Raw genomic sequence first — 12,594 nt, 5'->3', positions numbered from 1 at the left:
GACTCCTTAAATAAGAGCCAAATAATCTCACCGTCAAAAATAATGAAAACTAAAGTTAAACTTATCGGATTGTGTTAAAACTGAGGATATTTTAAAAATATAAATCTTCTTGAAATTTTTACAGAATTTAATTTTTTATTTCCATAAATACGCTGATTGTATAGCAACTGACCACATCAGTGGATTAAGATCGTATAGGTTGCGAAGCAAGAATGCAAGATAAATTTTATAATAAACAATTTTATTTGACATTTTTTATCTTAATACCACTATAACGAAATAAATTGGATTTGATTTTTTTGTTATAGAATATTTATATTAAATTTTTATAATGATTTTATTGAAATATATTTTTAAGAAAAATTAAAATATGTATTTCAATTGTTAAAAATAAACTCCACTTTTCAGTATTAGTAGATTATATTATATTTTATTTAAATTTTAAGAGAATATGAATTTCCTAAATATTCTCTTTTAGTATTATCCATTAACTTAAACTTCAATTTTCGTTACTTTTGACGGTGAGACAATTTTGCCTCTTATTGAATGAGTTCAGAAGCTAATTTGGACCTTTTATATAGTTTGGGATTAAATGACCCCCAAGAACAGCCAAGGGAGCATTTTTGTCTATTTTACTATCTAAGAAAGTATATAAACCATTTTGGATATTTACTCGTTCCCAAAATGATATTCACCATGAGCTGCCAACAAAAAAGAGAGCCCTGAATGGTTTTACAATGACAACCACGAAACTTTCATATCCTGTTTTACAATAACAACCAAGAAACTTTCATATCCTGAATGTACATAAACTAAACGTCCATAATTGTAATATCCACACAAAAAAAATCAAATAGTTTCGTTGAAAAGCCATGAACACATGAAATAAATCATAAATAAATTTGATAGAAAACTTATTAATGAGCACGCACTCATTGCCAAACAATAAAGATAGCGCACAAAGCACAGGGTAGATTGCTAACCTTTTTCCTTCACCACGACAGACAGAGAAAACGATGGCATCTGCACCAAGTCTCATGGTGCTCGTCTTAAATCCGTTTCCATCTAGAGAAGATAATAAAAATAAATTTCAACAGGAAAATATTAAAAGTCAGTTATTGCAAAAAAAATAAAAGTGATTTATGTGTAAATTCATCAATATCTTAGAGACGAGAAAAGTAAGTTGGATAAAAACAGCTCTTGCTTATAATAGTTACTTACATTGTCCGATGCAATTTGCTATTTTGCTCTTTTTGGAATAACCAAGAGACATACACTGCCGCATTTTATCCGGATTCATACCACCGCCATCATCTGTAGAAGCAAAGTCAAGAAAGCATATTAACATGAAAAATGAAAGCAAGCTTCGAAATTTTAATACAAAAATTACAAAAGAGATATAAGCAAAGTCAATAAAGCATAATAACATGAAAAATGAAAGCAAGCTTCAAAATTTTAATACAAAAATTACAAAAGAGATATAAATTTGAGTTTTCAACCGAATAAATAACAATCCGAATTGTAATTTGTACTTTCTCTATGTACAATTATTTTCTTTTCTCCTTTGTATCAGACTGCCTAGATGGGGTTAGGTAAACCCCTACACGTTAATTTTACAAGGAAATCCACAATAAAGTCCAATTTATGACCTAAACTTATCATGTTTATCTCAATATAAAAAATTCCAATTGAGTCATTAATAAGAGTACATGTTTACATATCTTGAGTCTATTGTTCAGAGTGATGGTGAAATAGATGGGATATTATTAGTAGAATTCAAATTGGATGGTTGAAGTGGAGGAATGCATTGGGCTTGTTGTGTTCTAGTAAAGTTCCCCTCAAACTACAGGGAAAATTCTATAAGATGATGGTGAGCCCTGCAATGCTTTATGGTGCATAATGTTGGCCATTAAAAGAGAAGCATAATATTAAGTTAAGTGTTGCAGAGATGAGGATGCTCAGGTGGATGAGCGGCTTTACTTTTAGAGATAAGCATAAAAGTGAAAAGGTTGGAATAGGTCCAGTGGAAGATAAGATTAAAAAGAATCGCCTTAGATGGTTTGGTCACATAAAACGGCGGTTCCGATGACCTGCTTAGGAGAGAAGATGTATTAGATTTGGCTTATTTTAAGAAAGGTAGAGGTAGACCTAAAAAGACATGGTTAAAAAATATTAGAAATAACCATTCTTCATGAGATTGAAATGAGAATTTGACTTTTAATAGGACACAATGGAGAAAATGAATTCATGTAGCCAACCTCATATGGTGGGATAAAGGCTTGACATTATTATTTGTTGTTGTTGTTGATTTTTTTTTTCTACCAATCTATCAGCCTGCACCTTCAATTCATAATAAAAAAATGCAACTATAGTGATAATACAACATATTGCATAGGCAAAACATTTCAACGCTCCAAAAGACTTAATGTTAGATATGTGTTTTCATCATCTACAATGAATAAGGTAGTCATATAAATTGAAATCGTATGAGAATTACAACAAATAAAAACATAGAAGAACGAATCTGAAGGGAGATTCATAAAGCTAAACCAAAAGCAAGAAAACAAACTAGGAAAAATAAGTTTCATTACTAAACAAGAAAACAGACTAGGAAAAACCAAGACAAACAAACTAGGAACAATAAATTTCATTACAAATATTTCATTCAAAGGCATAAAGAAAACAAGCAAAAGACAAACAAAACCTGTATAAGTATAACAAAACAAAACAAAATAAAGAAAGCATTCGCACCTTCAATAAGTAACATTTTTGTTCCATCTTTCTTATTCGTTAGCATGTCTATGCTCACAAAGGTAGCTCCATTGCAAACCTAAAAAGAAAGAAAACCATGTATAGTACAGACAAGGAATCTAACAATATTACAAAGAATTATTTTTCAGGTAATGAAAGAAATACCTCATCAAGCGAATTGTCCAACAACTCTGCAAAGGCTACGAAGTAGAAAAGAAAAGCAACACTCAGGAAAACCATAAAAAGGACAAATAGACATCATAAAACTTCACAATCAATATAATATAAGAGCAAAGAATGATGCATATTTATTTAATATACAACAGTAAATGTACAACATAATAAAAGTCCATAAATGACACCATATTTCAGGTTGAAAGAAGAGTACCTCCAAGTGCCCACTTGTGGCTTGTAGCATTTGAATGCAGAAACCTAGGGTGCACTCTGACATGGTCCATGCCCACTAAAGAAATAAATTAATCTTGTAAGCTCGGAATAATGGAAGTTACACCAAAACAGATTAAAAGAAACACCAGCTGCAACATAGGGCAACAAACAATAACTTTGAATTGAATATTATAATTAACTTGTCTCTCATACTTCTTATAACATAGTTCCAGGAGATGACTTTGAATACTTATAAAAATCCTTTCTACAAAAACTTAAAGAGATTCAAATAAACAAAAACAAGCACCGCCCAACATGAAAGCATCACAGACAAAATAAAAAAAAAAGCAAAGATTCATAAGAAGGCGACATTTGTCAATTAACCAAGGTTCATCGTCAATAAAGATGAACTATTCAAATTAAAGCAAATTCATGAAAGAGCCCGAACCCGTGAATTTCCAATATAATGAATCCAAATTCAAGCAAGACTTCAATAGGAAATTTCTGTTTAAAGAAACTACAAGCATACTCTTAGCTTACAGAAATTTCTGTAGCAAGCAAACATGATCAGTGTTAAATCTCTCCACTTGAAGCTAGAAAGGCAACAACAAAAATAAATAGGCATAATGGAGAAAAGAACTGTTAACTTTTCTTTGCGTTGACTTTTAAATTGTTACATACCAAGGTATAGTAATTTGAAGGTGAATGATAGGAAACACTTGTAGATCTCAAGTATTTCCTATTAATATTCAGTAAACAGCAAGAATTCTCCACAAAAATCCACACAAAGCCATGAAAACATTATATAATTTGTATTATTTGATGAAATAGAAACAAAAAATAGCAAGATACAGTTGATCCTCTATTCTAGAGGAGGATTTATCTCTCACAAATCTCTAGATGCCGCTAGAGCCCAAAAGAACCTAAGAGATCTCAAATTTCAGCCAAAATAGATATTCAGTCAAAATCACTGAACTGCTGAATCAACGGCTGTACTGAAAGAGGAATGTCCCCGCCCTCCTCCAATATGATCCCCTCCAGCCTATGTAGTTCCATCAAATAACATTCCCCACCTCTTGTATGCTCCTCACCTTGATTTTAAGTGATATCATGGCTTTGGTGAGCCCTGCATCTCCCCTGATCACTATTCTTCTCCCTTCCACCATCAGCTCCATCGTCAATGCTCCACAGTTGACATTGGTGTCCCCCAAAATCTACAGCCACTTCATCCCCAAGATGACATCAGTGCTTCCTAACTCCAATGGGAGAAAATCCTCCCTCACTTGAACCTCCTGTAGGATCAACACTACCCCCCTACATATCCCCTGACCTCTGGTTAATAACTCAATTTCCTTGTCATATCCCTACACTTGTGCCCTGTTGTATACTTCTCATCACATATGAAGCATAGTCCATTCACCCTCTTCTCTTGTATCTCCCTCTGCATCAGTTTTTTTAAGTTCCCCCCACTTCCTCCTTCTGCTAGATTCTCCCTGGGAGTTTCATTAATGTTTCCTGATGCAAGCCTCTTGGGTGCTAAAAGAATGGTCGTCGTCCTCTAAAACCCCCCTGAATTGCTGCTCTTGGCTCCCCTCTCATGATACCTCTGATTTTCCATCAGTTGTGCCAACTCCATGGCCTCTCCCAAATCACGAGGCCTCGTGACCTTCACTACAGCTCTGATCTATGGTTTGAGCCCCTTTAGGAAGTTCCCCTCCAATGTCGTCTCTGAAAATCGCTCCACTCAACTGGCTAGATGTTCAAACATCTCTCGGTAGTTTGTCACTGATTCATCCTGCACTAGTGCAAAGAATTACTCATAGAAGTCTCATCCCCTGTCGGTTTGGAAACGTTCTATTAAATAATCCTTGAACTCTCTCCAGTTCCGTAGGGGTCTCCTTTGGTCCCTCCACTAGTACCATGAAAGCACCATCCCCTCCAAAACATAAGTCTGTTATTGTCAACTTCTCCTCCGTCAACCCATTGATGGCGAAGTGCCTCTCCATCTTATAGATCCACCCATGTGTGTCCTCCCCTTCGAAAATGGGCATCTTCAACTTCCTCACCTTCTGATCTCCCCCGTTTCTCCTTATTCCTCCATAGTTTTCACTTTCCCAAGTGTTTGCCCCAAGTCTCCTGATTTTCCCATGCCTTTCATATACCCAAAACCTCCTTCGAATTCCCCTCTCCTTCCTTCAAAATCAGCACCTCAGTGATCATAATATCCCTCCTGTGTTCCCATTCAGTACCCCTTTGCTCATGCCCCCATACCCATACCTTTCCCCATACCTTCTACCTTGTTCCTCCATGAATTCCACTTCATAGTGTCTCCTACGACAATCAAAATTTGTCGTTTCCCCCGTCGGTTCTTTCGCCTCCGATGCCGTCGTTTGGATTTGATTCTCCAATAACTTCTTCATCGTCACATGGAGATCAGAAACCTCGTCTTCCACGGATTATATTCGATCTTCCATCATAACTTTTATTTGGCTCATCTCTCCTTCCAAGCATTCCTCCAACGCGTCTAACTTCTTGGCTGCCATCAAAAATTCCGATTTTTGCTCCAAAAATTAGCAAGGGTTCCTTTCTCAAGATGAAATTTCGTCGCTGAAATTTCAAAAAACCAGCCCCCAATGGTCCCAAGACTTGCTATGTTACCAATTTGATAGGAAATACTTGTAGATCTCAAGTATTTCCTATCAATATTAAGTAAACAACGAGAATTCTCTACAAAAATTCACACAAAACCACGAAAACAGTAGATAATTTGTATTATTTGATGAAATAGAAATGGAAAATAGCAAGATATAGTTGATCCTCTATTCGAGAGGATGATCCATCTCTCCCAAATCTCTAGGCGTCGCTAGAGCCAAAAAGAACCTAAGAGATCTCAAATTTCAGCCAAAATCAAGATGCCCTAACCCTAGGAAAACAAACTATTTAATGCATACAATTCAAAAGGAAAGTTTTAAACAATCCCTACATTCAATTTCCCTCCTAAACTTTCTCAAAAAACCTTCCAAAACAGCTCAGTTGGCTCCTGCATTCGGATCGACGCGTACATGGAAGCGGAAGAGTTCCACCTCTATCTGCCCGGGACCGGTTGGACCAGTCTAACAGTGATAAACGTATGATATGTTAAAAGCTAGCTGTCAAAGTAGAGGTGTCCTTTGCTGCGTTCAAGGACCTTAGTTAAAATTGAATATATTCCCTTAGCTTTACCATCTAAAATTGAATACTACTCATTATGTTAGCATGTAAAGAAACAACAAATCCATTGATACTGTGACATTGAAGCGCAAAGAGAAACCTATCACAAAACACCAAAACACACACAAAATACAGAAGTAGAAGCATCACTGATGCTAATTTTCTGATGCTCCCAAACATGGTAGATGAAGCAAGAAACCAGAAAATTTACAGATAGAAACAGAATGATGCACATCTAAAGTTTGTATTCACATGAAATATGATTCATGTGTATTGATTCTAATTTTTATTCCAAGTTCATTTTAAGAATAAAAAAAAAGCCTGCGATGATAGGTCTGATATGAACACGATGCACTCTCAAGATTTTTAGTATTTTGTTAGGATCAGCCGATTGTTGCAAGATTACAACCCAGCCCATTGAATTCCAAATCAACACATCTAAAGTTCAGTTTCCTTTCAACAATTGATGTGAAGAGAAGAGTTGGAAGCTTACCTTTTGCTAGACTATTGCATCATGTTTCCTATTATTAGTTTCCCTACCATACTACCTGCTTGTTCCCTTCACACTCCATTGATTCATGATTCATCAACTCTTGCTACTCACCTCCTCTACTTCCCTCTTCACTATTTTCTGCTAACCATGCCTGCCATATTCCTTCCACTCCACTAATTCCATCTATTTTTTATGCTTATTAGATACCTCAATGGAGCCAAAGATTTAGGTTTAAAGTTTACAAAATCAGAATTGAATGAAAATGTCCTTTTTGGATATGTTCATTAAGATTTTGCAAGATGTAATGACAATAGAAGATTTCTCACCAGTTACATATTCAAGATATATGAGAATACTGTGAGTTGGAATGCAAGCTACAACTTGTTGTGGCCTTATCTACTACTAAAGCCGAGTACATGGCTGCAACCGATGCAGCGAAGGAGGCTATTTGGCTCAAAGGCTTGTGACAGAGTTGGTCCAACCTATTTCCAAACCGGAGAAGATTCTTTGTGACAATCAAAGTATAGTGTTCTTATCTAAGAACCTCAAGTTTCGTGAAAGAACTAAACACATAGACATCAAGTTTCACTTTCTCAATAAAATTGTGTCAAATAATGTGGTGGAGATTGTGAAGGTATCTACAAAAGATAATGCATTTGATGAACTGACCAAAGCTCTTCCAAATACTAGGTTTCAACATTGGTTAAACTTGTTAAGGATGGTAAGGAAGAAATCCTAGCATTGGATGTTTATCACATTTCAAATCAAGAGCCAAGGTGGGGATTGTTAAATGTTGGTTCTTACTTGGCATATTAATTATGTTTTTAATTTAAGACTTTATTTTTAGAATATTTTACTTTTTGCCCCATTGGGTTGTTTAGCATAAACAGGAGTGACTTGTATTGCTTTAAAAAGATTGATGGATGAAAAATAGAATCGGTTTTGTTCTCTTCTAAAACCATGAGCTCTCCTCTCTCCTATCCCTCAATTTTTTTTTTCTCTCTCTCTCTCAATGGAAGCAGCCAGAGAGATGTTTGCTCTTGATCCAAGCAAGGAAGCAAGAAGGTTGAGGTGGAGGTGCAACTGCCAAGGGGGACCGGCGGTGAAGGAGGAAGGTGCTATTACTGGACAAGGAGGAAAGGAATTGGTGGTGGATTCAATTCAAAACAGCAAGATAGGAATTCAAGATATCTTCCTTCAAGGTTTTCAACATTTAAGAATGTATAAATCATTTCTAGTAGAAGTTAAGCCATGTGTATTAGCTTACTTTGAAAAGGTTGTTCGACAAAATAAAATTTACATTTGTGTAGCAAGCATGTTTTCAAGAGAATTTATCATATATCCATATTAGAATATGTTGTAAATGATTATTGGTATCCCTTAGGACGATTGGTAGCATTCTAATATTGTCAATTTGTCATTATTGATTTTATATCAGTTGCATAATACAATTTGTCTAATTTGCATGAGAAATTTGCACACAACTAATTATTTATTATGACAATTATAAGCCTTCTATGCATATGAAAGAGGCAATTGAAATTCAAAATGGATGACAAGATAAGGGTATGTCTAAATCCCATAAGGCCCCCTACATGAACTTTAAGAAACTAATTGCAAAAAAGACATGGTCATATAAAACCTATACAATGCATTGGGATAAATACTTGTGAACTGAAAATCCTAGGAAATTCTGAAAGTGCTCCAAACTTCAACATATCAAATTTGATTTTATTTTATGAATATACTGTAAACAAGAACTTAGGCCCAGATTTAAATTCAATTTAAGTATAAACCTACACTTCCATTAGCAACTAAACTTGAAATTGAAACTAATCTTATATGCCAGAACAAAAGCCAGAATTTGAGCCTAAAACGGAACTAAAAAATGAGATTAACCAAAATCTAAATCAAAATTAGGGGGCTACATTGGCAATTGAAATTGAATATGCATTTGAATTTGAATCTCAATTGTAATTAGAACTTAAATATAATCATGAGTGTGAACATGAACATCTCAACAAAATTTCTAAATATGATGTTGACGCCATTTCTTGGATGTACTTTTGACACCAAATCCTCTATACCCTGCATCTTTCAGACTCATGCACGCGGCCATTCTAACATTGCCATGACTCAGTAAAGACCTCCTAGGATTTATGATGCAGTGCATCATAGTTATCGTATACCCATAGTTATCGTATACCCATAGTTATTTTAGTCCTGAATTTCTGTTACGTTGTGTTAGTCTCCACTACCTTAGTTTCTATTTTTGGCAATATAGTACAAGACCAACTTTTTCTGTTAGCGTTATTTTCAGCAAGAGAAAGGACCTCTTGATAGTAGCTATTTTGTATATCTTCTTCTGAGGCGGAAGAGAAAACAGATTATCAAATTATACTATGGAGTAAAATATCTTTAGCTATTATTGTTCCCTGTTTTCAACTACTTTCTTCCATAGCATACCACATCAATTTGAAGTCGTTAGGCTGATGCTCTAACATTGACTCAACCCTTTCTCTAGGTTTGGTAGTGGGGGTTAATGAATTCTATTACTGGCCATTATCGTAATATCTTTTCTTGTTACGGGCCTTCATTGTAGTCAAATCAATCATCCTCTTGAATGTTACTAGGGAAAATTCTAAAATTCTATTACCTCCATTGCTCCGAATGTTTCCACAACCCTAAATTCTTGGGCATGAGATGCAAGATCTAGCAATCAAGGCATGATGGAAGCCAGGATAAGATTCTTCTAATACCATGTTGAAGAAAAAATATTTTGTGTGTGGAATTCCTCAGCAATTCCCTAATTATAATAGGGGAATGAGTACAATAATTTATGATATGCCCCAAATAAGTATAGACAACTCTACAAATAAATAGGGCTTTTTATTACGGCATTTTGCCAAGTTTAGGGCATCTCCAATTGAAAACCCATTTTCTACTCCAAAATGTAGTAAAACTTCAAAATGCAGTCATTATTCTACAATCGAACATCATTTTTTCTTCTTTCGCGCGCTTCCTGCGAAGTTAACCATCTTTGGCGCGCTTTTTCTCCTCTTTCACGTGCTTCTTCGGCAAATCCCGTAGCAAATTTTTTGACGTAGTTGTAGTTGAACTGTATGACGCCAATATTGTTCACCTACCGGAATTTAGCATGTGATTTGGAGTTCAAATGGAACAGATGGTGGACGACATACGGTGTTATGAAGTTCGGTTGGAGATGATCTTCGCAGCGTAAATATGCTTTCATGATGCCTTTTCTCTGTCATTGCAGGAAACAAAAAACATTTTCTAATTTACTATTTTCTTTACACAACGTTTCCATCGAATTTTGTTAAAAAGAAGAAAAACGAGCCTCCTTTACGTTTTCCCCCATATCATTCAAACCGGACAGACCCATAAACAATTGAACAACGAAAGGAATACACGCACTACTGTTCAATGCCGAAACAAGAAGCATAATCTTAAACAATGAGCAACATCCCAAAACACCAATGCAGCTACTAATAAATTGCCTTTAAGATCAAAAGCAAAAAGGGAAATCAACCTACAGGAAAACTGCGTCGAATCATCAACAACGGGCAGGCTCTCAAAATCCCCCGCCTTCCAGAACTGTCTTGAACCCTGACGGAGCGCCGGTGACTTGGACGCCACCGGCTGAGAAGGAGAAAGCAACGAAGGCCGCATTGACTTCTCCCCCGACGAGGGAAGAGGGTCAAGAAAACCCGGAGGAAGATCAGCCAACATTCTGCCCTCCAATTTACGCTTCTTGGAAGCCCCTACGTCACCATCCGAAGCCCTGGACCTTTTCTCAGTCTCCACCTCAGAATCACTTCCGCTGCTGCTGAGATCTATCACGGCGACATCGCCGGATAAAGGAGGCGGCGCTTTTAGCAGAAGGGGCCGATCGAACCGTTCCAGCGGCTCCGTCTCTATTTTCACTGTTGTCTCCTCCATCATAAAATGACCAGAAGAAAGCTACTTTACGGTAGGCTTCTTTATTACTTTCAGATTCTTATATGAGAATCGTGCGCCTCCTACTCACGGACTGTTTTCCGATTCTTATATGAGAATCGTGCGCCATCTACTCACAGACTGTTCTAACTTGTTGAATCCGCTGGTTTATGCGGATTTCTACCCATTTTCTTTCCTTATATGCAATATTTGAATCGGATTATGCGGATTTCTACTATATGCAATATTTTCAATCTAACTTAATTTCAAAGGGAAAATTAATTTAATATGTCTCATTCTATTTAGATAGGATATGAAATGAGCTTATACGCGAAAAGGTTGGAGTTGCACCAATGGTAGATAAGACTAGATAGAGTCTTCATAGATGATTTGGTCACATTAAACGGAAGCTTTCTGATGACCCGATTAGAAAAGTTGAGATATTAGATTGACTTATGTTAAGAAAGACAAAAGATAGACCTAAAAAGATTTGGTAAGAAAATATTAGAAATAATATATCTTTATTAAATTTAAATGAGAATTTGACTTTTAACATGACATAATGATGAAAAAAGATTCATGCAACCGACCCCACGTAGTGGGACAAAGGCTTGATATTGTTGTTGTTGTTGTATGTCTAGAAGTTATGTTCAGATAAAAACATACATCCTATAATCATATGTTCTTGCATATAAAAGAGGATGAATGTCATTTTCATTTTGACGTTTTTTCGTTATTGTCAACTTATTTTTTTATATTCTCCAAAGTTTATTCGCTCGTGATAAACGGTGGTGGTGAAGTTTGAAATTTTTTCTTTTTATCAACGACAAAAGTATAAAAGATTTTTTTTTTTTAGCTTTTTTCATGTATCATATATTATATTATTTTGATGGCGGTCTACTGCAAAACTAAATAGATTATCAACGAATGTGTGTTGATATTTTTAAAAGATCTTTGCAAATTATAATCGCACCTTCTTTGGCCTGTGATTGAACATGGTTCACAATATCAAAGCCGCCTACATTGTTTGATCTTTATTCGTACAATATTTAAACATCATTTGATTGTGGTCAAGAGGGAAGGATCAGAGATAAACTAATTCTTTGGTTGAAAGACTTAAGGGGACTTCTAATAGCCTGTTGTGAAACTTTATTATAACTGAATATAGGACAATGGCCACTACATCAACACCAAAGTTTTGAACTCCATGAGTGTTCTAATAACTTGTCCAAAGTGAACCTTTGGGTCGCTAGCAGCCAATGATACTTCATATTCTCTTTGGTCATCGTCGCCTAACTAGTCTCCATCTTCCCCCTCCTCTCTAGCAAAAGAGTTACGGGATTACTCAAATTGGGCGCATCAGCACACTCGCCTCAACGACAATCATTTCCTTCTTGCTCATCGTTGAGCTAAATTTCTTATCCTCACCCTCCTCCAATATGCATTTGTGGAGGACAACCCTCATCATCATTTTGAGACTCAAATATGCCCCAAAATCTAATATGAAAGAATTACTTATTTTATCATTTAATTATTTTATCCAAACCATTGATTTTTTTTATTTAATACAATCCAAAGAAAGCATTCATATTTATCTCAAATATTTTGCTATATTCATCATTCCTCAAAGGTCAATTTACATTACCCATGAGTTTAATCAATAAATTAGTATATTTTTTATGCTCCGGGCTATAAGAAAAAGGTACATAAAATATAACTTGAAACCGACTTTTTTCATTTCTATGCTCATGTTAATTACAATACAATAGTTTTGTTATGAATCTATGAATGTTAGA

General features: G+C 35.5%; 1 protein-coding gene across 6 annotated transcripts in view; it reads right to left on the bottom strand.

Moving 5' to 3' along the window:
- Positions 1 to 10,957, bottom strand: part of LOC110092100 (protein MICRORCHIDIA 7) — a 45,554-nt gene extending 34,597 nt beyond the window's left edge. For 3 of the 6 annotated variants that reach the window (XR_003702671.1, XR_002302557.2, XM_020816482.2), the window contains exons 1-6: positions 10,396 to 10,957; positions 3,140 to 3,214; positions 2,917 to 2,951; positions 2,752 to 2,830; positions 1,222 to 1,314; positions 984 to 1,065 (exon numbers count right to left, since the gene is read on the bottom strand). Coding sequence is in view for 4 of the 6 variants with exons in the window: in XM_020816482.2 (XP_020672141.1) it covers positions 984 to 1,065; positions 1,222 to 1,314; positions 2,752 to 2,830; positions 2,917 to 2,951; positions 3,140 to 3,214; positions 10,396 to 10,804 (773 nt within the window). In the remaining 2 variants the exon portion in view is untranslated. Of the gene's footprint in view, positions 1 to 983; positions 1,066 to 1,221; positions 1,315 to 2,751; positions 2,831 to 2,916; positions 2,952 to 3,139; positions 3,215 to 10,391 lie in introns of all 6 variants that reach the window. The other 3 variants (XM_028699941.1, XM_020816481.2, XM_020816483.2) reach the window with 3 other exon arrangements.
- Between the last annotated feature and the right edge of the window lie 1,637 nt (positions 10,958 to 12,594).

Source organism: Dendrobium catenatum, unplaced genomic scaffold, assembly GCF_001605985.2.
Source record: "Dendrobium catenatum unplaced genomic scaffold, ASM160598v2 fragScaff_scaffold_1416, whole genome shotgun sequence".
NCBI lineage: Eukaryota > Viridiplantae > Streptophyta > Magnoliopsida > Asparagales > Orchidaceae > Dendrobium > Dendrobium catenatum.
The sequence above is the reverse complement of the archived record's forward strand: the minus strand, read 5'-3'. Positions and strand labels throughout refer to the sequence as shown.